Source organism: Dama dama, chromosome 1 (assembly GCF_033118175.1).
Source record: "Dama dama isolate Ldn47 chromosome 1, ASM3311817v1, whole genome shotgun sequence".
NCBI classification, from domain to species: Eukaryota; Metazoa; Chordata; class Mammalia; order Artiodactyla; family Cervidae; genus Dama; species Dama dama.
This window is the reverse complement of record NC_083681.1, coordinates 28,323,385-28,350,245: the sequence shown is the minus strand read 5'-3', so window position 1 is coordinate 28,350,245 and position 26,861 is coordinate 28,323,385. Positions and strand designations below refer to the sequence as shown.

Here is a 26,861-nt window from a genome sequence, read left to right as displayed (position 1 = left end):
CCTCCTTGGGATGTCTGGGAAACTAAGATGTAGACAGGCTTTCAGTAGACTATGGTGGGTGGCCTGTGTATGTTTGTCTGGCCTGGAAGCTTATCGAAACTAAAAATGGAGTTTCTGCCTGTGGGTATCAAATGGCTGAAACTAACTTCAAGGTTATACTGTCACCTCAGGAAGTGTATTTACTCATCTGGTTCTGTTGTTTTTTAAGGTTAAGGATTCAGCCTTCCAGCCCACCTCCCAACCACCCCAACAACCATCTCTTCAGACAGCCCAGTAACAGCCCTCCCCCCATGAGCAGCGCCATGATGCAGCCTCACGGTGAGTGGAGAGGTTTCCTCTGAACTGTGAGCCGCAGGAGAAGTGCGGCTTAGTCTTGAGTGCCTCAAGCCGCTGGTTAGGGTGACAGAGCCACATGCTGTGTAGGGGGTGGTTCTAGTGCCAGGCTGCCTTGGCTTGGCTCCTGCTGCTACCAGCTCCTTAGCTGTGAGACCTCAGGTAGACTACTTAATTTCCGGGCATCTCCGCTTTCTCAAATGTAAGACAAGGATAATAATACTATGAAATACATAGTTAGGTATGTATGAAATATATGTTAGGTATAATAGTTAGAATAGCCTCTGGGACAATATAGTTCTCAGTAAAGGTTGACTGGTATTGATGTTTTCATAAAATCCTCTCCAACTGTACCAAACGAATGGGCTACTACCAGAACCTTCCCTCTTGTCACGCCTGAGTTTGGTGAGCCACTGGGCACGGGGCTCCTCTCTTGTGGGTGTTCACGTGGAGGCAAAGATGAGCGGGCCCTAATTTATACAGTCCTTCAGAGGCCAGCACTCTGAGGGGTTAGCACTCTGAAAACTGAGAACCTCTTAAGTGACACCACCCAGTCTAGATCCCCTGAAGAGCCTGAGTTGGTCTCAAAGCCCTTCTTACTTAGAGTGGGGTCCCTGACCAGCAATATCAGCAGGAAAAATCAAATCTCAGATCCTATCGCGGACCTGCTGAATCATAATCTATGGTTTAGCAAGATCCCCAGTCCCTTCGTACATGCATTAGAGTTTGAGAAGCATTGCCCTGGATGAGAGCTACTCAGAAAATAATCAATGGGCATTTCTTGAAATTGCAAATTCTTGGAACCCTGTCCTTACCTACTGAGTCAGCATTCTGAGGGTTGGGTCCAAGAGTGTGTGTCTTCACGAGTCCCCCAGAGGAACCTTGCACACCCTGGAGTTGGAGAAGCACTGCTCTGGGTGGTATGCGAGTTGAGCGTCCTCAGTGGCTCCCATGACTTCCGGCCGCAGGTAACCCAGGCATGTGGTCACTCTGGGGCTCCTTTCTCCCCAGGTGCTGCATCTTCCTCCCAGTTTCAAGGCTTCCCCTCCCGCAGTGCCATCTTCCAGCAGCAGCCTGAGAACTGTTCCCCTCCTCCCAACGTGGCACTGACCTGCTTGGGCATACAGCAGCCTCCCCAGTCACAGCAGGTGACCATCCAAGTCCAGGAGCCTGTCGACATGCTCAGCAGCATGCCTGGGGCCACTGCCGCCTCTGCAGGCCGGGGCGTCTCCATCAGCCCCAACACCAGTCAGGTTCAGATGCAGCTCCGGACCAGCCTGATGGCCGCCCTCAGCTATGGGCACCGGCCCTTGTCCAAGCAGCTGAGCGCCGACAGTGCGGAGGCCCACAGGTGAGGCTGCCTGGAGTCTCCTGGCCAGCTTTCTGGGGCACCCAGGTGGGAGGAAGCCCCTTAGGAGGAGGAGAGGAGGACAGAAGGGCTCTGACTGGGCTGTGCTTGTTTCAGCCTGACTGAAAGTGAGGCAGTGGGCTTGGGATGGACTTGAAACCTATATATTGACTCAGGATCAAAATGTTAGTGAGACAGAGGAGGATAGTGACGCAGCTACCTTAGTATATAGGCTTCCCAGGTGGTGCAGTGATAAAGAACCTGCTTGCCAATGCAGGAGATGCAAGAGATGTGGGTTTGATCTTGGGTCAGGAAGATCCCCTGGAGGAGGAAATGTCAACCCACTCCAGTACTTTTGCCTGGGGAATCCCATGGACAGAGGAGCCTGGTGGCCTATAGTCCGTGGGATCACAAAAAAGTCAGACACGACTTAGCGACTGAACACCACCACCACCTTACTATAGGTCTGCAGAGAAGAAAAGGGCCAGTTAGAGGAGTAGGTAAAAATTTCAGTTACCCCCCTTGTCTGTTCTTCTAGGATTGTTTCTTTCCATCACTCATATTCTAAGAGATGGGCACATCTTAATTCAAGTGATGTTGCTACCCTCAAGCCCGAGGGGATGGTGGGGGTAATGCCTACACCCCCACCCTCCCTGTGGTCCCGCGCTTCTCTGTACCAGCAGAGGCTTACTACTGAAGGGGGGGTGGTAGCTGTTCCCCGGGGAGTTTAGCACACTTGTCACACGGATGCCTGGTACTCACTCCCTTTTGTATCTGCAGCTTGAACGTGAATCGGTTCTCCCCTGCTAACTACGACCAGGCGCATTTACACCCCCACCTGTTTTCGGACCAGTCCCGGGGTTCCCCCAGCAGCTACAACCCTTCACCAGGAGCGGGGTTACCTCCCACCCAAGCCCTGAAAGTCCCTCCGCTTGACCAGTTCCCCACCTTCCCTCCCAGTGCACACCAGCAGCCACCGCACTATACCACATCGGCACTGCAGCAGGCCCTGCTGTCCCCCACGCCGCCAGACTACACGCGACACCAGCAGGTGCCCCACATCCTCCAGGGACTGCTCTCCCCCCGGCACTCGCTCACCGGCCACTCGGACATGCGGCTGCCCCCGGCGGAGTTTGCACAGCTCGTCAAAAGGCAGCAGCGGCAGCGGCAGCAGCAGCAGCAGCAGCAGGAATACCAGGAGCTGTTCCGGCACATGAACCAGGGGGACGCCGGGAGTCTGGCTCCCGGCCTCGGGGGACAGAGCCTGACGGAGCGCCAGGCTTTGCCGTATCAGAACGCTGACTCTTACCACCACCACCACACCAGCCCCCAGCACCTTCTGCAGATCAGGGCGCAGGAATGTATCTCACAGGTCTCCTCCCCGACCCCGACCCACGGCTACGCTCCCCAGCCGGCGCTCGTGCACTCGGAGAGCATGGAGGAGGAGTGCTCGTGCGAGGGGGCCAAGGATGGCTTCCCGGACAGGAAGAGCGGGAACACATTGACCAAAGGTTGCCATGACAGCCCCCTGCTCTTGAGTACAGGCGGCCCCGGGGACCCTGAATCTGTCCTGGGAACCGTGAATCATGCACAGGAGTTGGGGATCCATCCATACCGACAGCCGGCTGCCGCCTTCACTAGAAATAAGGTGTCCAGCCGAGGTAAGAGCCCTGCAGGGTCGATCTCTGGGCCAGCCTGCCCTCGTTCGGTGAACTCAGCAGGGTTTACCTGTTTTCAACCCTGGTACTCTGGGTTGCTAAGAGAGAAGGAATTCCTGAGAAGACCTGCAGAACCTTTTAGGGGAGAAGCACATAAGAAATAGGTATCTGATGGAGAAGGGAATCTGTTTTCAGAATTAAAAGAGAGTGATAGAGAATGAACACACAGATGATGGTCAGCAAGATGTATTTCCTGTTTTCCCATATTCAGACCATGGTTCCTTAGAATCCAGAATTTCTCAGCTGTCATCAAAATAGCTAGCTTTAACCTCTGTGATAGAAAAAAGTCAGCCAGTGCTGGGGAAACAGGGTTTAGTGTAAACAGTGTTGGAGTAAGAGTCAGGGTCCCTTGGTCCTGGACTTGCCTCTGTTATGAGTGCAGTGACCTTGTCACTTAACCCTCAGGTTCTTATTTCCCCATCTGTGAAAAAGGGCAGGAGGAATCACAGTCCTTTGCAGAGTATTTGTGAAGATTAAAACGTACACATGTGGTGTGTTTATGTTTATACATAATGTTTGTGTGTGTGACACGGGGGGAGAGGCACACTTGATAATCTGTATGATTTAAATAATTTGAGGTATTGTTATTCTGATCACTTCATTGATAAGCTAAGTACAGAATATTGCAGCATCACAAGGGATGCCATGCTGTTTCATTTAGTATCACTGTATAATTAATGAGGGCATTCATTTTCATTTGGAAGGAGATTGGAGTTACTACCAGTGAGTTATGCTCAGAAAATGTCATCTCATTAGTGTCATAGCATTCACCCTACCCAAAATCTGGACTGACATCCATCCCATCATCACAGATCTTGAAAGCAAGTTTCTCCATAAAATATTCAACCCTGAAACAGGGCACTTTTCCCACCCTCCCTTCGTGAAGCCTGTCCTGCCCTGCACTTTAAAGTCAGCACACCAGACTCAGCTCCGGGGGCCGTCGGGTCCCCAGGCACAGAGCAGGATGGAAGACCTGACCCCGAGTCAGTTTATGTGAAGAGGATGTGGTGCCTCAGGTTGTGCTCATGAAGCACCAATAGGGATGCAGTTCCATGAAACTCCCGTTAAATCCTGGGCTTTTGAGCAGATGGGTGCTGTCCAGTTTGAGGTCTGCACCAGTCAGATGTATTGTGTCCAGCTGCAGTTGCTGTATTTTAGAGTTGATGTAGGCTGGTGGGAGGTTTTGGAACCAAGTCATAGGTGGATTGGCTGACAGACTTGGGGATGTTTAGGCTTGGGGGGAAAACTCAGGAGAGCCGTCATACTTGTCAGATGGAAAAGGATTAGATTTCTCTGGATTCAAATTTGAGGCAGAGCCAACTCCAGGATGGAAGTTGCAGCAGCTTTCAACCCCCAGGGAAGCCTTCACAAGAATTTTCCAGAAGAGGCTGCTGAGCAGACTGGGAGCTTTCTGTGGCTGGGAGTGTTCTAGCAGAGGCAGCTTGACGGCATCAGGGATGCTGGGAAAGCTTCCTGTGTGAATGACAGCTTTCATCGGAAAAGGAGGCAAGCTGACATTTTCCTAGTGCATTTCACATGCCATACACCAGATGCTGTTCACACATAAGTTCGCCTAATCCTCACAGCTCTTCCCATCCCCATTTACCAGTGAGACAATTGAGGCGCAGATTGAGTAAGTCACCCCCAAGGTCCACAGCTAGGAAGTGGCACTGAACCCGAGAGCTACTCACTCCACGCCAGCAGACGTGTCCTGAGCACGCACCACATGTGCAAGACTCCAGGAAGGAGCAAGTGAGCAAACAGTGCACACTCCCCAACCCATCTCCCTGGATTGCTGTCTGTGAAAATAACCTTTTGAAATATTTTTCTTCAAAAATGATTCTCTCTTAATTCCTATCACTTTTCCCTCCTCTGTGGCAACTATATACAGAGAGACCAGGAGGCTTGAATTTGCTTGTGTCCTCTGATTGTCAGAGGAACCGCACCCGTTTTGGCAGGCTTGTGGGTCTCTTTAGTGCCTAAAGAAAAGCAGCATGTGGCAAGTTCAGGTGCTGTGGGAGCACCAGAGCCAGGGGAGACTGGTTCTCTTTCAGAGCAGGGCCAGGTTTCCCACAGTGAGTGACATTTGAGTGAGGTCTTGGTGACTTCGCAGGTGGCCCAGTGGTAAAGAATTCACTTGCCAATGCAGAAGACTAAAGAGATGCAGGTTCAATCCCTGGGTCAGGAAGATCCCCTGGAGGAGAGCTTGCAACCTTCTCTAGTATTCTTGCCTGGAGAATTCCATGGATAGAGGAGCCTGGCGAGCTTCAGTCCATGGGGTCTCAAGAGTCAAACATGTCTGAGTGAGCATGCACGGACTTGGTGGATGAAGAGGATTTTGCTATTTGGATTTAGGGGAGAAGCATGAGGAAAGACCATGGGTGAGAGTGTCTCAGGGATGTTTTAGGGGGAGACAAGCTGCCTTACTTGCAGTGCAGTCTACATGAAAGAATTAGAAGCTAAGGGCAAAGGGTTCCTGAAACCCAGAGTCTGATATGGATCCAGCAGCTTTAAATCAGTTTACTTCAGACCAACATGTGAGTCAGAATTCTCTTGACAGATCCCTCCTACCATCCCCCAAGCTGAGTGCCTGCGATCTCTTCTCCCTCTCCCTTCTCGCTGCCTTCTTATATCCACTGCCATCACCACCACTCTTCTCTGCATGCATCTCTTTGGGTTTCTGGAAGAATCCAGCCATAAATACACCCCTAAAGGTTTCAGCTCAAAAATACCCTGTTCTTGTTGCCTCCTGATCAGGTTTGAAAGTCTTAGTCACTCTGTCGTGTCTGACTCTTTGCGACCCCATGGACTATAGCCCTCCAGGCTCCTCTGTCCATGGAATTCTCCAGGCAAGAATACTGGAGTGGTAGCCATTCCCTCCTCCAGGGGATCTTCCTGACCCAGGGATCGAACCAGGGTCTCCTGCACTGCAGGTGGATTCTTTACTGGCTGAGCTACCATGATCAGATTTGCCTCCCCCCAGAGTCCTGCTTTTTCTTAGATCTCCCTTTCCTGACCTTTGCTAAGAGCTTTCCTAGAGGCCATGCTCTTATCTCCGGTCCCCCTGGCCGGTGTGTGCTGGAGATAATCCTTCCTGTGTCTACGTAGTTTACTCTCAATTTACTCTTTAACTTAGCTTATGCCTCTTCTTGAATACTATTACTTGCCTCTTTCTAACCTCTTTCCACTTCTGTTTTGAGACTTTTGGAACCATATATACAATTATCTTTAATGAATAAGCCCCCAGTTGATTACCACGTGGGTTTAGGATCCAGTACATTTAGATAATGCAATAGAGAAAAAATGGCCTAGGGAAGCCCAAAGCTGCTCCAGAGTTAGAAACCCTCCGGGAATGTATGTCTGCATGTTTAAGACTACTTATGCTGAGGCGTCCCCACTGTCCTTAGCTTGGACACAGGAGCTTCCTCTGTGACCCGCTGGCACATAACCCCTCCCTCCGTCTTCATCTGTGTAGTGAGGGATGTTGGCTAGGTGCCCGCTCCAGGAGGGTGTTTGTAGTACGTCTGTTTGGGCTTGGTGCCCTCCAGTCAGTTACTCATTTATTTTTCACAACCATCCTGGGGCGTATGTTTTATGATCCCTTTTACAGGAGAAACTGGACTCCACAGTCTCTTCCTGCTTTAACCTGACACCTTGTTGTTGTTTAGTCACTCGGTTGTATCCAACTCTTTGCGACCCCAAGAACTGTAGCCAGCCAGGCTCCTCTGTCCATTGGATTTCCCAGGCAGAAATACTGGAGTGGGTTGCCACTTTCTCCTCCAGGTGATCATGCCAACTCAGGGATCAAACCCACGTCTCCTGCGTTGGCAGGTGGGTTCTTTACCACTGCGCCACCTGGGAAGCCCTCACCTGAGATGCTTCTACTCTTAAGAACTTGAGAGCTTGCAGTTTGACATCAACAAAGAATCATCAGATAATTTGCTGTTCCTTTTGCCAAGAACGGGTTGTGATGCTCTCCCCCTACCACCCTGCAGGCATGTGGGCACAGCTCGTCCTTGTTCATCTTTGTGGGTGGCAGGAATGCCTCTTGCTTCCTCTCATGATACCTCCATCTCTGTGTAGTTACACAGTAACCCCCAAACATTCCATCTGTTACTTCTGACAGAGCAAATTCAACGAACTTTATTGAATGATTAGGTCACACAAGACTGTATCTTAGGTCCAGTGGGGAAGGCAGGGATGAAAAGATAGAGAACCTGCCCTCAGGGAGCTTATGCTGGGGGGATGGGGGCAGACAAGCTCATAAACAGCCTTAACATGAAGCACTGCGTAATGAATGCTGTAAAAGGTATAACTATAACAAGCAGAGCTTGTGTCATCCTTCTAAAACTTCTTAAGGGTAGATTATCAGGGATTGCCGATGTTAGTCAAGGAGAATTAAATGCCGGCCTATCAGTGGCCACAGTTACCTATTTTATGGCCACTTGCCACCAATCAGTATGGGGCCGGGCACTGCCAGAGTGCTGAGCCGGCAGCCTGCCAGAGGTCTGTTTGAAATATGTAGAAGGTAAGGGCTAGACATGCCCCATGCTGCCTGTAATCTCCCTTTCTGTCCCCCAGGAGTAGAAATAAGGTTTATCTCCCCCTCTGTGCTAGTTATTACATACACTTGATTTTTTTCTTTTTTTTTTTAACTTTGCAAATAAATGTGATAGCATAATCAGTTTACGCAGTGAGATTACCAGCTCGAACTCACAGAGAAGACGACATTTTCCCTGAGCCTGCTCAGCTTCAGCAGCCCCGGAGGACTTCAGGCCCCATAGAGGGGGTCAAATGGTGACAGACTGGGAGGGTTTACCCCCCAGAACCTTTGAGAGGGATATGCACACATGCACTTCTCTCATTTTCTCTTAAGACCCAGTAAATGAGTAAGGACGAGTCAACATTGACAGATTCAAGAGACAGTTGTGCAAGCTGCCCCACGGTTCCCTAGGTAGGTGGGCGGTATGCATCGTGTCCATTTGTGTATTTTTTCCCCTTGCCTGATCAGATGGTCTTCCCTTCTCTGCACTTTCTCAGCTTTGCTTAGGTAAATACCTGAGAATCCTGCTCTTGGCATCCTCTTTCTGCATCCTTTGGTGAGCTTGACAGTTCCTTCAGCTGCTGAATTGGCATAAGGAATGCCAAAGATTTGAGCCTCAGTTTCACGTTCCTTGCTCAATGGGTTGGTCTCTTTACACGCAGTGCCTCCCCTGCCAAACTGGTCAGTGGGTCTCATCCATAGAGTCACAAGGGCCCTCTAAACTCAACATTCTTACTAAAAATAATTACTTTGCTTGTGTAGTCCTTTCCAATTTATGAAAGGCCCTTTGACACCTGGTGTCTCTTGAGCCCCCAAACAACCCTGATTTTTCAGCTAGGGAAACTGAGGTTAGGAGAGGTTAAATGACTTGTCCAAGTTCATACACCGTGATGGAGCTGAAACCTGACTTCAAATCCCCTGAATTCTTAGTGTTATGTTCTCCTCTTTATGCCCCCTTGCCTCACATTCTTCCCCTTCCAAGCATATCTGCCAAGCCAAGGGTGCCAGCCCTTCCTGATCTTTGACCTATGAGTTATAGTGAAATTTGAACAGAAAGACCCCTGGTTTGCTACCCAACTCCTATTAATATGCTTCTGTTTTGTCTAAGTTTATTTTTGGCCGTGCTGTGTGGCTTCCCAGGTGGCTCAGTGGTAAAGAATCCACCCACCATTGCAGGAAATCTGGCTTCAATCCCTGGGTCAGAAAGCTCCCCTGGAGGTGGAAATGGCAAACCGTTCCAGTTTTCTTGCCTGAAGAATCCCACGGACAGAGGAGCCTGGTGGCTGTAGCCCATGGGGTCGCAAAGCATCGCACAGGACTGAGTGAGCACACAGGGCCGTGCGGCTCACAGGGTCTTAGTTCCGTGACTCGGGATTGAATCTGGGCCCCAGCAGTGAGAGCGCCAAGTCTTAACCACCGAACCACCAGGGAACTCCCTTTCATCTAGTTTTTAACTCATATTTATCTCTCCTAAACCAGAGGCTGCTTTTCTGGAAATTAAATTTTCAGTGACTCACTTGTTCACTTACCTGTGATAAACTAGCCCCATAATTCTCAAAGTAGGATTCTGTGATAAAATCATCTTATTGTTTGTTTCTATCATCTGGTTCATTGTGCCCCATCCTGTTAGAAATAATAGCTCTGAAATGAGTATAAATAATACCAGTCTTTACTGAGCACTTACAGAGGACCAAACTCAAGTAAGCACTTCACAGACCTGTGGAGTAAGTCCTGTTTTGCAGATGAAGAGACCAAGACCCAGTAAAGTCAGGTAACTTGCTCAGGAATTCTGGTGAAGCCAGGATCCAGGCCTGGGGCTTCCTGACCCCAGAGCTAGTGCTTCTGAGCTCCAGGCGGGGGAGTCAGGAAGGCTTGTCGTGAGGATCGTCAAGAAGAGCTCCGCCTGTCTCGGTGGCCTTTCAGGTGTGTTGGCACCAGACCTGAAGGCTGTGAAGAGAGCAGCCGAGGAGGACAGAGTCCGTGGGGCCTTCCCACGGGCAGGGCCAAAAGGAGGGTGGGTGTTCAGATTTGGAGAAACCCCGTTCGCAGCCATAAAAGCACATTTAATAGAGAGAGATGGTGGGGAGGGAGATTTAGCACACATATGACCCAACAGAGGCAGCCTGGCTCCACTTCCTGCTGGTGGCCTTCATTTGGCCCTGCAGCCAGCACATGCACTGTGCCCACTCACAGGGATCGGGCTGGTTGGCGGGTGGGTGACCTAATCCCACCGAGCAGGTTAGTCTCACTCGCCTTCCTCTTCAGTCGTTTGGAAGCTCCCATTCCTCTCACTTTCCTCCAGAGTGCTTTGCATTACCAGCAAGGTGCATGTCATGTCACTCCCCTCCCTTCCTGTCCCACCTCAGCCCCTAAGCCCTGGCCTCACCGTGATGGTAAAGAAGACCACTTGAATATAGAGACCTGAAACCCTTTACACATCACTCAAGCAGCCTGTTTTACTTTCATCTTTCACACAGATACTGGGATGGTGCAGTTAGCGTTAGGACTGTGTTTCCCATTAAAATTTGTTTAAAAACTTGGTCTCACCAAGGTACCCTTCATTGTGAGATAAGCCTGGTAGTTGCCAGGGAACTTTAACCCAGAAAAACCAACCAAACAAAGAAAACACATGTTCAAGTGCTAGACTCTTAAGGATTAGAGCCAGATGTGTCAACAGGAGGATCCTGTCAACCTTGGTGTGGCCTTGGTACTCTTCTTGACCATCCTGACTCTGACAGGTGACTGACCTGTATTAAGAGAGCGTTTATTGGTGTCAGTTAGAATATTGTTAAACACTGGTATCAGACAGTATTCTGGAATACTAAAGGCTCACAAACATGAATGTAATAATTCTTGTCCTCAAAGAATTTACAGTTTAATATGAAGCATTAAGACAAGTACACAATTGAAGATGGTGCCAGGAATAATGTTAGCATAATCAGTCCAACAAAGCCTTCTGACAATGAAAGGAAAGAATGATTTATTTCTATTTGAAAGAGAAAGTTTCATAAAAATGATAACATTTGAGATGGACCTAGAAGGATATGTTGATTAGAACTGGCAGGAATGGAAGTAGAAGATTAAGCATTTCCAGGGAGAGAGAAAGGTGAAGGCAAATGCATTGAATCATGAGTGGTTCCCTTTGACCAAAGCTTCGAATGTAGGGGTGAGTTGTGTGGGATGCTCATTGGAAGAGAGGCTGGGCCAGTGAAAATGAGGGGTTTGGGCTCCACTATAGAAAGATTCATCTTTGTAGGATCGTGGAAGAGGAATGGTTAGGAGCCTATTATAGTGATCCAAGCAGGAGGTAACCAAACTTTCATGGAAACAATGAGACTGGAAAGAAAGAGATTAAAGTGACCAACACTGGAGAGGCAGATTCTTCAGACTTCAGGTAATGTGGAACCAGGAGTAAGGAATCAGCAGGGACTCTCTGAGCTCATACCCAGAAGATTAGGAAAGGAGGTGTTGGTTGTGGGGGAAGCTGGTGAGTTCAGAATTGAACCTGTGAAGTGTTTGATGTTGTTTAGCCATCCAGGGAAAGATATCTAGTAGACAGTTAGAATTTTGGATCTGGGGCTTAAAAGAGCATTTAGTAACTCTTTACATAGAAGCAGTGTAGTTGAAGCCATGAAAATAGATGATATTGCCAAAGTAAGTGTGGGGAGAGTGAGAAGGTCAAGGATAGAGAGGTAAAGAGAGGGAGGACCCTTGAAAGGAGCTGGGGCTGGAGTCGGAGGAGGAGAGGAGAGGACTGGGTGGGGTACGGAGGGGAAGCCAAGGGCAGAGAGAGAGGCGTCCACAGGGTGGAAGTCATTCTCCCAGGCTGGAGGTCCTGAAAGTCCAAGAGTGATTCTCCTGTGCATCTAGGTTTGGGAACACAGCACTGTCAAATCGGCAGAGAAATGAAGAGACAAGAAAAGGTTCAGCCAACCACTAACACATGGGATTCTTTTCTCGTAAGGGAATGATGCCTGCAGAGAGAGGCTCAGAAAGGACTGAGAGTTGGCAGGCTGGTCCAGGCTCCTCCGAGCGTCACCAGCCAGCTGAGGATTGGCAGAGAGTGGTCTGCCAATGGTGGTCCTCACCAGGGCCCACTGTGCCTTGCAAGATGCTGCTTTGGTGAGAGTGGACTGAGAGAAACACTAGGTCTGCTGACTGGCCCTATTTCGCTCTGTCTCCTTAGAGTCCATCCTAGGGAACTGCATGGATAGAAATTCTCCCGGACAAGCGATGGAGCTGCCAGATCACAATGGACTCGGGTACCCCACACACCCCTCAGTCAGCGAGCACCAGAGGACCCGCACCCTCCAGAGACATCACACCATCCAGAACAGCGACGATGCTTATGTACGTCGGCCCCTCCTGCTTCTCGGAAGTGGGATCTTTGAAAGCAGAACTTAGGAATGTGGGGTGGTGTCTCTTGTTCTTCTCAATCAGAGTCCAGCGCCCCTGAACACTCAGGGAGCATGTCTCTGAATCACTGTAACAAGCCTGAAATTCCAGGAGAATCTCTGCTGACGCCGAGCTCCGCATTTGAAGCTGAGGATCAAGAGCATCCGTTTCCTCTAGTCTTAGTTATTGAACTTCTCCCCAAACAGCTGAAACTCAGGCCCCAGCAGATGAGCCTTCAGACTCTCAGTTATTATTCTGGCAGCTGCCTTGAATTTATTCAGACTTGAAGGGAGCTAGTCCACTTGGCAGAGCTTTGTTGCCTTAGGGCAGACTCCTCGGCGGCACTGATACAGCCACAACCAGCCACATGTGACTTTTCAATTTTAAATGTAATTAAAACAAAATAAAACATAAAACCAAGTTCTTTAGTCACGCTAGTCACATTCCAGGGCTCAGTAGCCACTTGTGGCCAGCGGCTTTTGATTTGGACGGGGCAGAAGAACATCCCCGTCCTCGAACAGAGTGCTGTTGGACTCTGCTGCCCTAAGAGCCTCATGGCGATGAGACAGGTCAGAAGCCTGGTACTGGAACGCCATGCAGATGTCAGCGGCAGCGGCTGAGGCTCACTGTGCCCGTCCCTTCCCGCCCCCACCCCCGCCCCAGCCTTAGCTCCCCCCACAGCATCCCCCTTTGGATGGCCCTGCAGAGGAAGGGGGCCTGGGTAGCAGTGCTTGGGACGGTGCTTGAGGCCGCCCTTTGCCTGGGCTCCTTTGAAGGCACAGCGGTCTCTTAAGGCGCGTTCTCTGATTTCCTCACTTCTTTTAATAATCATTTTCTGCAGGTGCAGCTGGACAACTTGCCTGGCATGAGTCTCGTGGCGGGGAAAGCACTTAGTTCTGCCCGGATGTCGGATGCAGTTCTCAGTCAGTCCTCGCTCATGGGGAGCCAGCAGTTCCAGGATGGGGAAAATGAGGGTAAGGGGCATTATGCATGGGGCACCCCAAAGAAGTTTCTAGAAGGCACCCCTTCCCTCTTCACCAGTGACTACTCCCCTCTTGTATAAACAGCCTGTGGGAACAGCGTCCCCACGGGCTTCTGGACACTGCCTTTCCCAGTTGTCTTGCATTGAGTGTGTGAGCACAGAGGAGGCCGCCTCCTGCTTGAGCGCAGGGCCGTCACTGTTCGTCTGTGATGCACATTCAGGTGCCCCTTCAGTCACTCTTCTTCTGGTTCTAGTGTCTGCCTCCCGTTAGAACCAGCAGAGGGATGGGGTCTTAGCTGATAAAAGCACAGACCCAGAGTGGACGGATCTGCAGTTAATCCTGACTGCTCTGTACTGGCTCCACAGGTTAAGGCGCTTAACCTTTCTGACCCCCAAGATCCTCCTCTGTAGTGACAGAAACAGTAGAGCCCATGACCTCGATTGTGCTGGGACCAGTTGCTAGCTTCCATGCATGCATGCTTAGTCATTCAGTCATGTCTGACTCTTTGCGACCCTGTGGACTGTAGCCCACCAGGCTCCTTTGTCCATGAGATTTTCCAGGCAAAAATACTGGAGTGGATTGCCATTTCCTTCTCCAGGAGATCTTACCGATCCAGGGATCGAACTCATGTCTCTTACGTCTCCTGCACTGGCAAGCAGGTTCTTTACCACTAACACCACCTGGGAGGCCTGTGCTTGGGAGTTTAAAGTGCTTAGGCCCATGCCCTGAGCATAGAATATGCCCAGGTGTCAGGGTCTGCCAGCATGAGGCTGTCTTATCCCACACCACAGGAGCTGACAGTGCCTGACAATGGGAGACAGTAAAGAAGAGGGGGAAATGGACAGTGGGGACAAAGGAAGAAGCCTGGTCCCCAGCCATGGTCACTAACCAAACTGAGGGCCTGCTCTGAACTAGAATTCAGGACTGCAGAAGTTTCAGACTTCTCTCTTCCTCTCTCTACCTCTTGCCCACCCCCCCACCCAAGCTCCCTGCAAACCTCCCAAGTTTTCTTTGGTCTTGTAGAATGTGGGGAGAGTCTTGGAGGTCAGGAGCACCCGGACCTGACGGATGGCAGCCAGCATTTAAACTCGTCTTGCTACCCATCCACGTGTATCACAGACATACTGCTCAGCTACAAGCACCCCGAGGTCTCCTTCAGCATGGAACAGGCAGGCGTGTAGCAAAAGATGGAAAGTGAGTATCACCCTGGCCGGAGCCAGACCAGCCCTTTCGCTCCGTGTCAGCTCCTGATCCCATCAGGAGATTCCTTCCACATGAACTTTGAGCCAGTGAACTTGACAACACCACTCCTCCAGCCAAGGTTTTTGCATCTTTCTGCTCCTTCATTAAGCACCATGCTAATTGTTTGAGGGGTAGATGGGGGCATATAGAAGAAATATTGGCCATGGTCTCTTGGTTGAACTGTTGGGGATAAGACATGTTATAGGTTCCATAGTCTTCAAAGAATAAGTGAGCTTCAGAGAACAGACCAGACTTCTGGCCATGGTAATGGAAAAGGAGGTGGTTCTTGAACTCAGTCCTAAAGGATGAAATTCAGCAAGAATATATGTCTAGCCAGATCTTTTCTAAGACTGTGCTGCAAGTGGAAAAATATACCAGAAATTTGTGATCAGAGGCCAGCAGTAGAAAACAGGTCAACTGGCCAATTTTGCAGGACTAATGCCTAAACATACACAAGAGGTAGTATCAGTTCTGTCTTTGAAAATTCATTAACAGAAAAGACTCCATGAAAGTTAAGCCATCTGGCAAATCTGTATTAGATCTTCAGTACAGCAAATCCTCTTAAAATAGCTGAGGTAAAGTGAACCATTTTTTTTTTAAGTTTTCAATGGAATATTTGAGTCTTTGTCTTTGCAAACTCATTCTCTGTGTCTGCTCTGTTGCAGGTTTATGTACAGCGCGGGAATGAAAAGGTTGATTTTAAACCAACAGTATCTAGCAGCATTGCGCCAAATTGCCATTGTTTCCCTCCTCCCAGAATGTCGGCTCCTCTCCTCCCCCCGGTCCATCAGTGTGCTGTTTGTTTGGGTTCTGAGGGGGGTTTTGCCATGTTCGCCTGTATGACCAAGTCACCAAGGAAATAAACAGGAAATCCGTGTTCCCCACCTTTTGTGAAAGTGTATTTGGTGTATTTGAGTTGGTGGTTTTGGTTTGGATTATTTTTGGTTGTTTTTGTTTTTAGTTTTTTTTTTTTTGGAGGTGATTTTCTTTCTTTTTTCTTTTCTTTCCCTTTTTTTTAAGACAGAAGAGCAAAGCAGTTAGCGTATGGTGGCCAGGGCCCAGAGCCATTCCCCTCCCCAGCCTCTGTCTGCAGAGTGCCCTCCAGTCCCTGAACTGCTCTTAGGCAGAAGCAAAAGCTAGAGGGATGTACTCCCTACTCTGGAATGTAGTGGCTGGAGAAAGAGACAAGAGGGAAGGGGCAGTAGCCGTTGGCCCTTGGAGAGCAAAAAGAGACACCCCAAGCCTGGAACCCGGAGAGGTCTTTTCTGCTGGGATCCACTGAAAAACATGTCTGGCCAAGCCAAAATCACATGAGAATGTCAGCATGGAGGCTGAGAGTGGCCTGGCGTTGATGGGTTGCCAATTAGAATGTGTCTTTGGTTTGTAATTCAGCTCCCCTCTTGTAACTCGGAAAGTTGGTTGCCTTTATCATCCTGCTGGTTCTGCCCATGGACTGAACACCCAACAGTGGTACACTGTGTTTCTGTGTCACCTTTCCTTCTCATTTTATATTGTGATATAACAAGGATTGTTTCTCCATATATATATGTATGTATCTGTATACATACATAATATATACATACATACATACATATATATATATATATATCTATATATATAACGCTTTTCCCTTTCAGCCTCTTTGTCACAGGCAAGAAGAACAGGAGGTTGTCTTGGGTCCTGCCACCCTCCTAACCTCTCCTCCTCTCTGCGTATCCTCAGCCCCTATTTTAATTCTTGATCATGTAGGAATTGTTTTTGGTAAATGTTGATATTATTGTTATTATTATTGTTATTATTATTAATAATAAATACAAACAAAAGAAGTTTTTGTTTAAAAGAGAAATGTTTAACCAGATTCTGTTCTATTTGAATTGTGACTTGCACCTTTTGTTCAAAGTATTTTATTTAGACCTTGTAATTGTGAGCAGTTCTCACTTGTGCCAGTGACAGATGTAGTGGTCTCCTTCCCCGCCCCCCCCCCCCCCCCCCAGCTTCCCTGCTGAAGCAGTGCATATGCAATAGCTATTGTTTGCGTCATTATCTTTATTTTCCTTCACCGTTAGAAACCAAAGTCTTCTCTGCTGGCTGGGGGGCTGACAGAAGATCTGGGTTATCGCCTTCTGATCTTCAAAACAAGGAAGAGACGTTAAATTCCCTTGATCCATTTTTCTGGGGAAGCAGAGTAACAGGTCCCCTGACCCCTCCTCATCTTTCATCCTGAATTTGCACAGAAGAAAGCGGGTGCCCAGCATGGCCATCCTGGTTTTGCTGCCAGGATCCCCCATGTCGCTTGTCCTTCTCTCTGATGTTGGCAGCTCAGCTCCTGGACCCAGCATCCCTCGAGTGGGTTTCTGCAGTGCAAGAGCCTCTCTGTGTTTCCATGGTCGCCACATCCCCTCTACTTGGTGGGAGCCACCAGCTACTCACCTTCTGGAAGCAACTGAGAGAGCCCGAACAGCCACTGTTGACTTCTCTGGGCTCGTCGCCACTCTGACGCCCCTGCTGGCCCCTACCACACACTCAGCCTGTTTTGTTCACGGTACTGATGGACGAGCAGACTGCCGCCCCCCAGCGAGCACCCAGACGAAAGCCAGTGAGCCTATTAACCGTGCCATCTTGCAAACTACACTTTTAAAAAAATCATTGCTTTGTATTGTAGTAACCAATATGCGCAGTATATGTTGAACGTATATGAATATACTTTCCTACTTCTGTTCTTTGAAAATGTCAGAGTATTTTTTCTTTCTCATTTATGTTGAACTAAAAAAGGATTAAAAAAAAATCTCCAGACCCAAGCTGCAGTAAGACCTTTAGTCGTTATTTGGTGGGCAGTTATAGCTTGGTAACCTGGTTGGACAGTAGGGGATTGTGAAAATAAAACACCTGACTATGATCTTATGCTGCTGTGTTACTCGCCTTGAGTTTGGAGTCTAGTTGGGAGAAACTTTCAGGCTGGAAGCTGGAATGCGGGAGGCTGAGCACATGTAGGGTGGGGCCCTGACCTCTGCTTTATCTCACCCTGCCTTGAGAGAGGAGCATTCTCTAGAAGCCTGAGCTGGACCTCACGCTGGGTTCTCAGACACCTGGCTTGGACTCTGACCCCTCAGAAGCGAACATTTCTGATGTTCGCTGACTCAGTTTGCTGAGTCTGATGGAAAACAGATTCCTTGAGAGGATACTTTTGAAGGAGTAGGAGGAGGACCTCAAAGAGCTGGCAGAGGCTGGGGCTTCTACAGGGTGACCTCAGTCAACCCAGTGATATGGACACCACCTAAGTGTTAAGATAGAAGGGGACTTTTGCTGTCGTTCCCCCTTTTTCCATTTCTGGACTCCAGAGGACAGGGTAGAATTTCTTGCAGGGTCCCAGCCATAGCTCACAAATAGCTGGTAGAAGCCTTCTATGAAGAAAGATCACTGCAGCTGGAAATACTGAGCTTATAGAAAGACAAGGGAAAGGAGGGAACTTAGAAAATCTTTTGAGTCCCTGTGACTAGAAGGTCACTGTGGTACTGCTGAGAGCAGAAAAGAGGCTTCTCAAGGAGGGTCTTCTGATGTGTGACTGGGTCCCTTCCCTGTTCACCGGAAACTATCACAACATTGTCAGTCAATGGGCTCTACCCCAGTACAAAATAAAATGGTTTTTTAAAACGGGCTGGGGTAGGGGGTGGGGAATCTTCCAAGTCTGTACACACTCCCTTGGAAGGCTGAGAGCGTCTGTGAAACCAAACAGAGATGAACCAGATGCCGTCAAATAATCTGGAAGAAACTTCTGCGGATGGTGCCACGCCCTGCTGCAGGCAGCTGGAATGCCCTGGAGTTGAGGTCAGGGGCCTCGGCCCTGCCTGCCGGATGGGACCCAGGGGTCTGAGCTGTGAAGCTGGAAGCCTTGCTGACAGGTCCTTGCTCATCTTTCTGACTTTGAGGTAGCCTCCTTCCCCACCACACCCGCCCCACTCCACCTGCACAGATCAAGGATTTGGAAGGCTGGCGTACCTACCGAGAGCTAAACCTCCGTTCCTGCTCCGCCATGACCTTAGTCTCCTAAGCAGGAGGGCAGGAGAGAGTCTTCGCTGGTTCCGATGCCCTGTGCTGGGGTCTAAACTGGGGCTCTGTCTATCACTGGGAGCTGCAACAAGATGATCAAACAGTGAACAGGGGTGGTGGTGATGGGGATCTCCTCACCTCCCAATTGATCCAGACTTCCCAAACTCAAGCCTCCCATCCCGACCTGCAGCATAAACACTCAGAGTAAAATCTGAGCAGGGTCCCCGATATAGGCTGAATGCACAAGACTCCTGTGTCTCCTCTCCAAGCCCACTCTTTCAGGTGACCCTCTGCCTCCCTGGTGCCTCTTTCTTTGGGGTCATAGGATTCTGGGGCGCAGAATAGTTCATTTAGCAAATATTTGCTGAGTGTCTGCTATGTGCCAGGCCCAGCAGGGAACAGAGTCCTCCCAGTGCAGACTGACCAGTATGACATTGAGACACCAATTGTGAAATGAGTGGCCAGTCATTCTGAGCAAAATCCACTCCTGCAGCCAGCCAGCCACACTCCCATGCACGCCAGGGGACCCACTTGAGTAAGGTAACTGGGGAGACTCCCCACATCAGGGGAACAGGGTGGTAGGACTAAGGGCCATCACTGGTGGGCCCTGCACCCTCTTAATAGCTAGTCCAGCCCAGGAACTTGGTGCCTCTGACAGTGACTGGATGGACCCCAAGTCTGGTCCTGAGATGTGCTCCATTTGCTGTGGCTGTGGTTTTCCCATCGGCCTCTGTTCAGAAAGTCTCCCTTATTCCAAAATATTAGTAACGGAGGGGCGTGGGCTGGCTTAAGCCAAATACCTTACAATGAGATGGAGCAGACACAGTAGTGAACAAGCTCAGATGGTAAAGAAGCTGCCTGTGGTACAGGAGACCTGGGTTTGATCCCTGGGTTGGGAAAATCCCTTGGAAAAGGAAATGGCTACCCACTCCAGTATTCTTGCCTGGGAAATCCCGTGGACAGAGAAGCCTGGAGGGCTACAGTCCATGGGGTTGCAAAGAGTCGGACAGGACTGAGTGACTAACAGCACAGCAACATATTTAAAAAGAAAGCTTCCGCAGAAACAAACACAAAGAATGAACTTATGGTTGCCGGGGAGCGGGGAAGAACTGGGAGAAAAGATAGAGTGCTTGGGATCAACATGTGAAGTCAAGTGAAAGTCGCTCAGTCGTGTCTGACTCTTTGCGACCCCATGGACTATACAGCCCATGGACTTCTCTAGGCGAGAATACTGGAGTGGGTAGCCTTTCCCTTCTCCAGGGGATCTTCCCAACCCAGGGATTGAACCCGTGTCTCCCGCATTGCAGGTGGATTCTTTACCAGCTGAGCCACAAGGGAAGCCCAACATGTACATGCTGCTATATTTAAAATGGATAACCAACAAGGATCTACTGTACGGCACAGGGAACTCTCAATGTTATGTGGCAGGCTGGATAGCAGGGGCCTTTAGGAGAGAATCAATACATGTATATATCTGGCTAAGTCCCTTTGCTATTCACCTGAAACTATCACAACACTAATTGGCTATACTCCAATATAAAAAGTCTAAAACTAAATAAAAAGAAAGCTTCCAGCTTGGTAAGATATTATCAAACAAGGGCTTTGGGAGTTGGAGGCCCAGCTGCTGCTGACCAACAGACAACCATCAAAGAGCTGGAAGCCAGGCCCCCGACTCCCTTCCGGCCAGCAGTGAACACTGATGGCTGAAGGTCATAAGGCAACTCTTAGCAGCTCTCAGCTTCAGGCTTCTCATGGGCCAAACAAGGAGAATATCTGGCCTGCCAGTCTTTCAGTTCATCGTGAAAATGCTTTGGCCACTGAAGAATTGGCAGCTTTCAGATACTAGGTTTGCCACAATCATTTCAGTAAAGCAGAGCAAAACAGCACCCAAGTGGTAAACTTCTGTGGTCCCCTGTATGCTGAGAAAGGAACCTCTCTTGTCCCCAGACACCCCTGAGCTGCCCCCAGCAGGGAACCGGCTTCCCTCCCACTCTCTAACAAAAGGCTAGGAACTAGGCTGGCCAACTCTCTGCTGGGGGTAGGTCAGCCCCTCATCTGGGCATTTGCGTGTCAAGGCCACATGGAGAAAATGTGATCCCTACCCCTCCCCCACTTCTGCCACGAGAGGCTGAAGTCATTCATAACTCTGGTCTGCCAGTGTGAGTGTGTTCAGTGGGAGCAGGGAACACAAGGCCAGAAATTGGGGTGCTGGGGTGCAGAACAGTTACTGTTTACTCAGTGCCAGGCACTTTCAGTTTTGCCATGCATGTTCTAATTTAGTGCTTAACACCACATAAACTTACTATCTTACAGTCCGGGTCTGGAAGTCAAAAGTCCACAAAAGGTCACATGAGTCTAGAGCACGGCATCAGCAGAGCTGATTCCTCCTGGAGGCTCTGAGGAAACTCTTCTTCTTGGTCTCATCCAGCTTCTAGAGCCTGCCTGCATCTTTTGGCTCAGGGTCCCCTCCCAACAATCACATCCCTCTGACCTCTGCTTTTGATCTACCATCTTCTCTGCCTCTGCATCTCCCGCCTCCCTCTTGTGTATGTAAGGACCCTTGTGATGACACGCGACCACCTGGATAACCTTGGAGAGTCACCCCATCTCAAGGTCCTTAATATTTATTTATTAGTTGCGGCATATGGGATCTTTTGCTGTCGTGCACAGACTCTCTAGTTGTGGCACCAGAATGCACAGGTTAAGGAGTTGCAGTGTGCAAGCTTAGTTGCCCCAGGGCATTTGGGATCTTTGTTCCCTAACTAGGGATTGAACCAGTGTCCTTTGCGTTGAAAGGCAGATTCTTCAACCACTGAACCACCGGGGAAGTCCCTCTCAAGGGACTTATAATCACATCTGAAAAGTCTCTTTTGCAACTTAAAGGAACAGTCACAGGTTCCAGAGAGCAGGACATGGACATGCTGGTGGGGGTGGGGGACATTATTCTCCGTACCACTTGCTACCCCTACTATAACTCTAGGAGATTACCATTGTTATCTTCGCTTAACAGATAAGAGACTGCGGTGTGGGGGAGGTTCAGCTAACAAGTGGGAGACCTGGGATTCAAAGTGAATGTAGCCCAGCTCCAGAGCTTCTTGCATGAATGAGGCTGCTAGAGTGGGAGAGGCCTGGAGCCCCCTCCACTCTCGCATCTGGCAGATGGCAGGCCCTGGCTGAATTCTGGAACCTTAGGGAGTTTCCTGGGTAGGTGGCACAGGGCACATTTCTGCCCTGGGTCCTCAGTCCAGAGACATGGGTACCAAGTCCAGCCCTGCCTCTAATGCCCTGGGAGATCAGGGACACTGGGCAAATTCCTCCCCTCTTCAGTTTCCTCATCTGGAGATGGGAGTGGAGAGAGGCTGATCTCAAAACTCCTCTCCCCTTGCATGTTCACAGGTTCTATGACCCAGGCCCTGTCAGCGACATGGTATTGGGGGCCTCACACCTTCCAGGAGAAATCTTAGAAAATGTCACTGCAAACACCAGTGAACACACAGCACTGACTTTGGGTCTGTCCTCCAACCACCCCCATTTTTGTCTTCATTTTACGGATAGGAAAGGAAACTCAGATTGCATATTGGGCTCATGAGCCTCCTCCAGGATTTTGCAAAGTTGAAGGCAAAAATGAATGAAATAAGAGAACAGGCTCCTGCTGCCAGCAGTCCAGAGGTCCTTCCTCAACATCAGCCATCCCTCAGGGATGGAGTCCATTCTCACTTGTGTGGGATGCAAGGTCAAAATGAACAATGCAAAGATCTATGTATCCCATTTAAGCGACTGTCCTTTATTCTGAGATTATGCCCTTATTAGGTGTTAAAAAATCTTTTTTATTTGTCCTTGCCTCTCCACTTGAGAGATCTTCGTTCTTCAACCAGAGATGGAATCCAGACCCGTGGCAGGGAAAGCCCTTAATACTAACCACTGGATTGCCAGGGAAGTTCTTTAAAAAATAATCTTGGGAGAGAATAGCATTGAAACAAGTATACTATCAAGGGTGAAACAGATCACCAGCCCAGGTTGGATGCCTGAGACAACTGCTCACGGCTGGCGCACTGGGAAGACCCAGAGGGATGGGATGGAGAGGGAGGCGGGAAGGGGGATCGGGATGGGGAACACATGTAAATCCATGGCTGATTCATGTCAATGTATGGCAAAAACCACTACAATATTGTAAAGTAATTAGCCTCCAAGTAATAAAAATAAATGGGGAAAAAAATAAAAGAAAAGAAAAAAGGAAAAAAAAAAATCTTGGAATTTCCCCAGTGGGATAAGTGGTTATGACTTCGCCTTCCAATGCAGGGGGTGTACCAATCTCTGGTCAGGGAGCTAAGATTCCACATGCTCATGGCCGTAAAACCAAAACATAAAACAGAAGCAATATTGTAACAAATTCAATAGAGACTTGAAAAAAAACTGGTTTGGAAGAGATTACGTTTGGTTATGGTTGATGGTAGGGTTTGGGTCAGGTTGGGAGTGGCGATGCGTAAGATGACAAAATGAAAAGTTGGCAACTCTGTGTTAGTCTTTAGAATGTGTTTGGAAATGTTAGATATCTCCAAGTCTGGGGGCCACTGAGGACTGTCCTCTCTCTCCTCAAGCAGCCTCCAAGCACAAGGCTCCCTTTGCTTCCCAGTCTGGGAGGTCTGCGAGGGCCTGGAGCGAGTTGGGGATGAGAGAGAGATGCGACAGCCTTGATGGGAGAAACCTCTGCTGCCTTTGTGAAGTGGGGGCAGGGTGGGGGTGAGATAATCACCCTGGAATGCGAGGGGCCAGCAGGGGAGAGCACCTCTTGAGTGGAGGAGTCCCAGCCGTCCTTGGCAGCCTCTGTGTTTTTCCTCCTTCCTTCCTCTCACCCGCTGCGGTGGCACAATGGACAATGGCAGGCACACAATCCCCACGGAGGAGACGGCCGGTACAGCTGACCCCGACTCTGGGGACCTGCAAGCCTGTACCCACCTCCTCCCACCCCTGCTGGAACCCTTGATCCCTCGCCCTGCAGCCCCCGTAGCTTCCTGTTTGCCTGCTCTATTTGTCTGGCCCCAGGGACAGAGCTGATCCTTGAACTCTGAGTTCCACATCGCCAGGACCAGTGAGCAGCGGCAAGGCCTGGGCTGGGCTTATCAGCCTCTGAGCCCAGCCCCTGCCTGGACACATAAATAGGCCGGGGGAGAGCTGGCTGATCAGACTGCTGGCCATTGAGGTAAGTGCTGCGACCTGCTCCCCAGCTCTAGGCATTTGAGGCTCTGGGATGCTGGCTGGGGGCTCTGGACCCCTGGCCCTCCCCCACCCTGTGTCCCACCTCCTCCTCCCCGGCTGGAGTGAAGAGGGGGTGCACGGGCTCCTTCAAGCCCTGCTCAGCCGGGCCCCTCTTCTCCTCCAGGTCACCCACGACCCTTCAAGATGAAAGCCGTGGTGCTGACCTTGGCTGTGCTCTTCCTCACGGGTAGGTGCCCCCAACCTAGGGAGCCAACCGTTGGGGGGAGCCTTCTCCCTGAACCCCTGCGGACCACCCTCCTGGGCCCAGGGAGCAGAATTACTCCCTCGCCCCCCTCTCCCCTGCCAAGCACTTCTGCTCAGATCCCAGCCCAGAGCTGATCTGATCTGGGTCTCCCCTCTCTCTCCCAGGGAGCCAGGCTCGGCATTTCTGGCAGCATGATGACCCCCAGTCATCCTGGGATCGGGTGAAGGATTTTGCCACCGTGTATGTGGAAGCAATCAAGGATAGTGGCAGAGAATATGTGGCCCAATTTGAAGCCTCTGCTTTGGGAAAACAGCTCAAGTAAGAACCTGCTTGTGCCTGGGGCAGGGGTTGGGGGTGTCGGTGCTGGGGGATGGAGAAGCCAGTGGGAAGAAGCAGCCAGACTGGCTCAATCCCCACCTCCTATCTGATGGGCCCCATAGAAGCGAGGAGTGGGACCCCCAGCAAGGGACAGACCAGTGCTATCTGGTCACTATTCTCTGCACTGCACTCCGCCCCTGCCTATTCGTAACTCCCTTCTCAGCTCCAGCCAGCAACAGAGATGGCTGTCTTCAGAAAGGAGAATGGGCTGGAAGAGTAGAGACTAGGTCCTTAAAAGGCCCACCTTTGGGGACAGACAGGATTGGGCACCAAAACCAGCTCCAGCTCTGTCTCCTTCTAACTCCTCCATCCATTTGATCAATGGGATGCAGTGGGGAGTGAGGGGGAAGACCATGGATGGGAGACACTAGGCTAAGGATCTGCCCCGAGCTACCCCACGTTCAGGCACAGGTCTGCCCAGGTCTCACACGGGGAAAGCACGGGCGCTGAGCTGCAGCTCTGGGGGTAGCCAGGGGGCCCGGGAGGTTTAGCCTGAGCCCTCCTCTCTCGCCCCTTGCAGCCTGAAACTCCTGGACAACTGGGACAGCCTGGCCAGCACGTTGACCAAAGTGCGTGAACAGCTGGGCCCGGTGACCCAGGAGTTCTGGGACAACCTGGAGAAGGAGACCGCGTCGCTGAGGCAGGAGATGAGCAAGGACCTGGAGGAGGTGAAGCAGAAGGTTCAGCCCTACCTGGACGAGTTCCAGAAGAAGTGGCACGAGGAGGTGGAGATCTACCGCCAGAAGGTGGCGCCGCTGGGCGAGGAGTTTCGCGAGGGCGCGCGCCAGAAGATGCAGGAGCTGCAGGACAAGCTGAGCCCGCTGGCCCAGGAGATCCGCGACCGCGCGCGCGCCCACGTGGAGACGCTGCGGCAGCAGCTGGCGCCCTACAGCGACGACCTGCGCCAGCGGCTGACCGCGCGCCTGGAGGCGCTGAAGGAGGGCGGCGGCAGCCTGGCCGAGTACCACGCCAAGGCCAGCGAGCAGCTGAAGGCGCTGGGCGAGAAGGCCAAGCCGGCGCTGGAGGACCTCCGCCAGGGCTTGCTGCCCGTGCTGGAGAGCCTTAAGGTCAGCATCCTGGCCGCCATCGACGAGGCCTCCAAGAAGCTGAACGCCCAGTGAGATGCCTCGGGCTGCCCCCCTGGCCATCACTTCGGTTTCTTAGAATAAACATTTCCGGAGTGGAACGCGCGTGATGGGTTGTTTTTTGTTTTTTTATTTTGTCTTTTTTGAAGATTCGATGATGATTTTTAAACAATAAAGTTTTCCAAAAGCCAAAATTTCTGTTTGGGGAGAATGGGGGTGGGGGGATCCTGGAAGGGTCTCCAGGGGGCGGTGGCCAGGGACACCTGGTGATGTCCCAGTGGAGTCCTGAGCTCCAAACACTGGCCTCTCAGGGCCTTAATGTTACAGGGCCTGCTTGTCTGGGGGCTGAAGAGTGGGGTAGGAGATGCTCTTTCATTAGGAGGACCAAACAGGAAGGAAATAGAGGACCAGGCAAAGTGACAGATGAATCCAATGCAGGTGCCCTGAAAGTTTCAAGCAAGAAGTACTGGCGTTGCTTGGAGAAGTGGGCTCCCTGTCCCCAGCATTTCCCGGGACAGAGGACATAGTTCCCCAGCCCTCCTGCTTAAGGGCAGCAGAGGTTGGAGGGACCTCAGTGAGCCTGCGGACTTGAAGGTTCCCACAGGAATCTTCCTGTGGTTCCTTCCTAGGGCAGGTTCAAATGAAGGGCTTGGCGCTTGCTCCTTCCTCCCTTATTAATTCCAAATGTACTTTAACAAACACATCCTTTTTCACCAGGGCTTCTTACCACTCCTCACACTCCCACCCTGCTCCGGAACAGCTGCTGTTTCCTCAGGCCCAGCAGTGCTAGCCCCATCCTTGGGGCTCCAAGCCTGCCAGCCCCTACTTTCTGACCTAAGAAAAATAATCACCACGTCTCGCAAGTAACTAGCCCATTCTAATCTCCAAGATGCTTTCATATCCATCATCTCACTGTATGCTTTCCCAGATCCTGGGTAGATTAAATGGGTGGTATAGATGCAGAAGCTGGAGCTTGGAGATGTGAACTCATTTCCAAGACTGAACAGCAGGATGGGCTAGGTTGCCCTTTCTAAACCTATGTGCTCCTGAGCATCCATGATTATTTAAAAAACAAAAACAAAAACAAAAACGGCCAGGCATTTAAGTTTGTATGTAATTGAGTGTTCCCAGCCAGCTCCTCTTCACACTAAGGTACACACCTCCTCCCCCAACCCCACTCCCACCATGTGCATGCTTGTGGCTTTAAGATCTGCAAAGATCTGGGCAGTGCACTCAGGGGGCTTCCCTTTCCCTCTCCTCTCAGGGCCTTTTGCCCTTGGTGCTGGATAATCTACCCCTCCTCCATCTCCAGTGTATCTTAACTGCAT

At 50.4% G+C, this 26,861-nt stretch overlaps 2 protein-coding genes across 5 annotated transcripts in view; both read left to right on the top strand.

Annotated features, from left to right (window-relative positions):
• Positions 1–17,458, top strand: part of SIK3 (SIK family kinase 3) — a 262,793-nt gene extending 245,335 nt beyond the window's left edge. For 2 of the 4 annotated variants that reach the window (XM_061145088.1, XM_061145087.1), the window contains 7 exons: positions 209–318; positions 1,345–1,684; positions 2,642–3,342; positions 12,129–12,292; positions 13,179–13,311; positions 14,344–14,514; positions 15,228–17,458. In XM_061145088.1, coding sequence (XP_061001071.1) covers positions 209–318; positions 1,345–1,684; positions 2,642–3,342; positions 12,129–12,292; positions 13,179–13,311; positions 14,344–14,501 — 1,606 coding nt within the window. In that variant the 3' untranslated portion in view covers positions 14,502–14,514; positions 15,228–17,458. Of the gene's footprint in view, positions 1–208; positions 319–1,344; positions 1,685–2,461; positions 3,343–12,128; positions 12,293–13,178; positions 13,312–14,343; positions 14,515–15,227 lie in introns of all 4 variants that reach the window. The other 2 variants (XM_061145086.1, XM_061145083.1) reach the window with 1 other exon arrangement.
• A 6,437-nt stretch (positions 17,459–23,895) lies between these two features.
• On the top strand, positions 23,896–25,634 carry LOC133057964 (apolipoprotein A-I). Its single transcript, XM_061145073.1, has 3 exons — positions 23,896–24,052; positions 24,235–24,388; positions 24,969–25,634. The coding sequence occupies exons 1-3, from the start codon at positions 24,010–24,012 to the stop codon at positions 25,567–25,569; spliced, it is 798 nt and encodes a 265-aa protein (XP_061001056.1). The 5' UTR covers positions 23,896–24,009; the 3' UTR covers positions 25,570–25,634.
• The last annotated feature ends 1,227 nt before the right edge of the window (positions 25,635–26,861 follow it).

Coding starts and splice junctions, on each gene's coding strand:
- LOC133057964 (XM_061145073.1), top strand. CDS start 24,010: ATGAAAGCCGTGGTGCTGACCTTGGCTGTGCTCTTCCTCACGG. Junction 24,053..24,234: donor GGCTGTGCTCTTCCTCACGG/GTAGGTGCCCCC, acceptor TCTCTCTCCCAG/GGAGCCAGGCTCGGCATTTC. Junction 24,389..24,968: donor GCTTTGGGAAAACAGCTCAA/GTAAGAACCTGC, acceptor CGCCCCTTGCAG/CCTGAAACTCCTGGACAACT.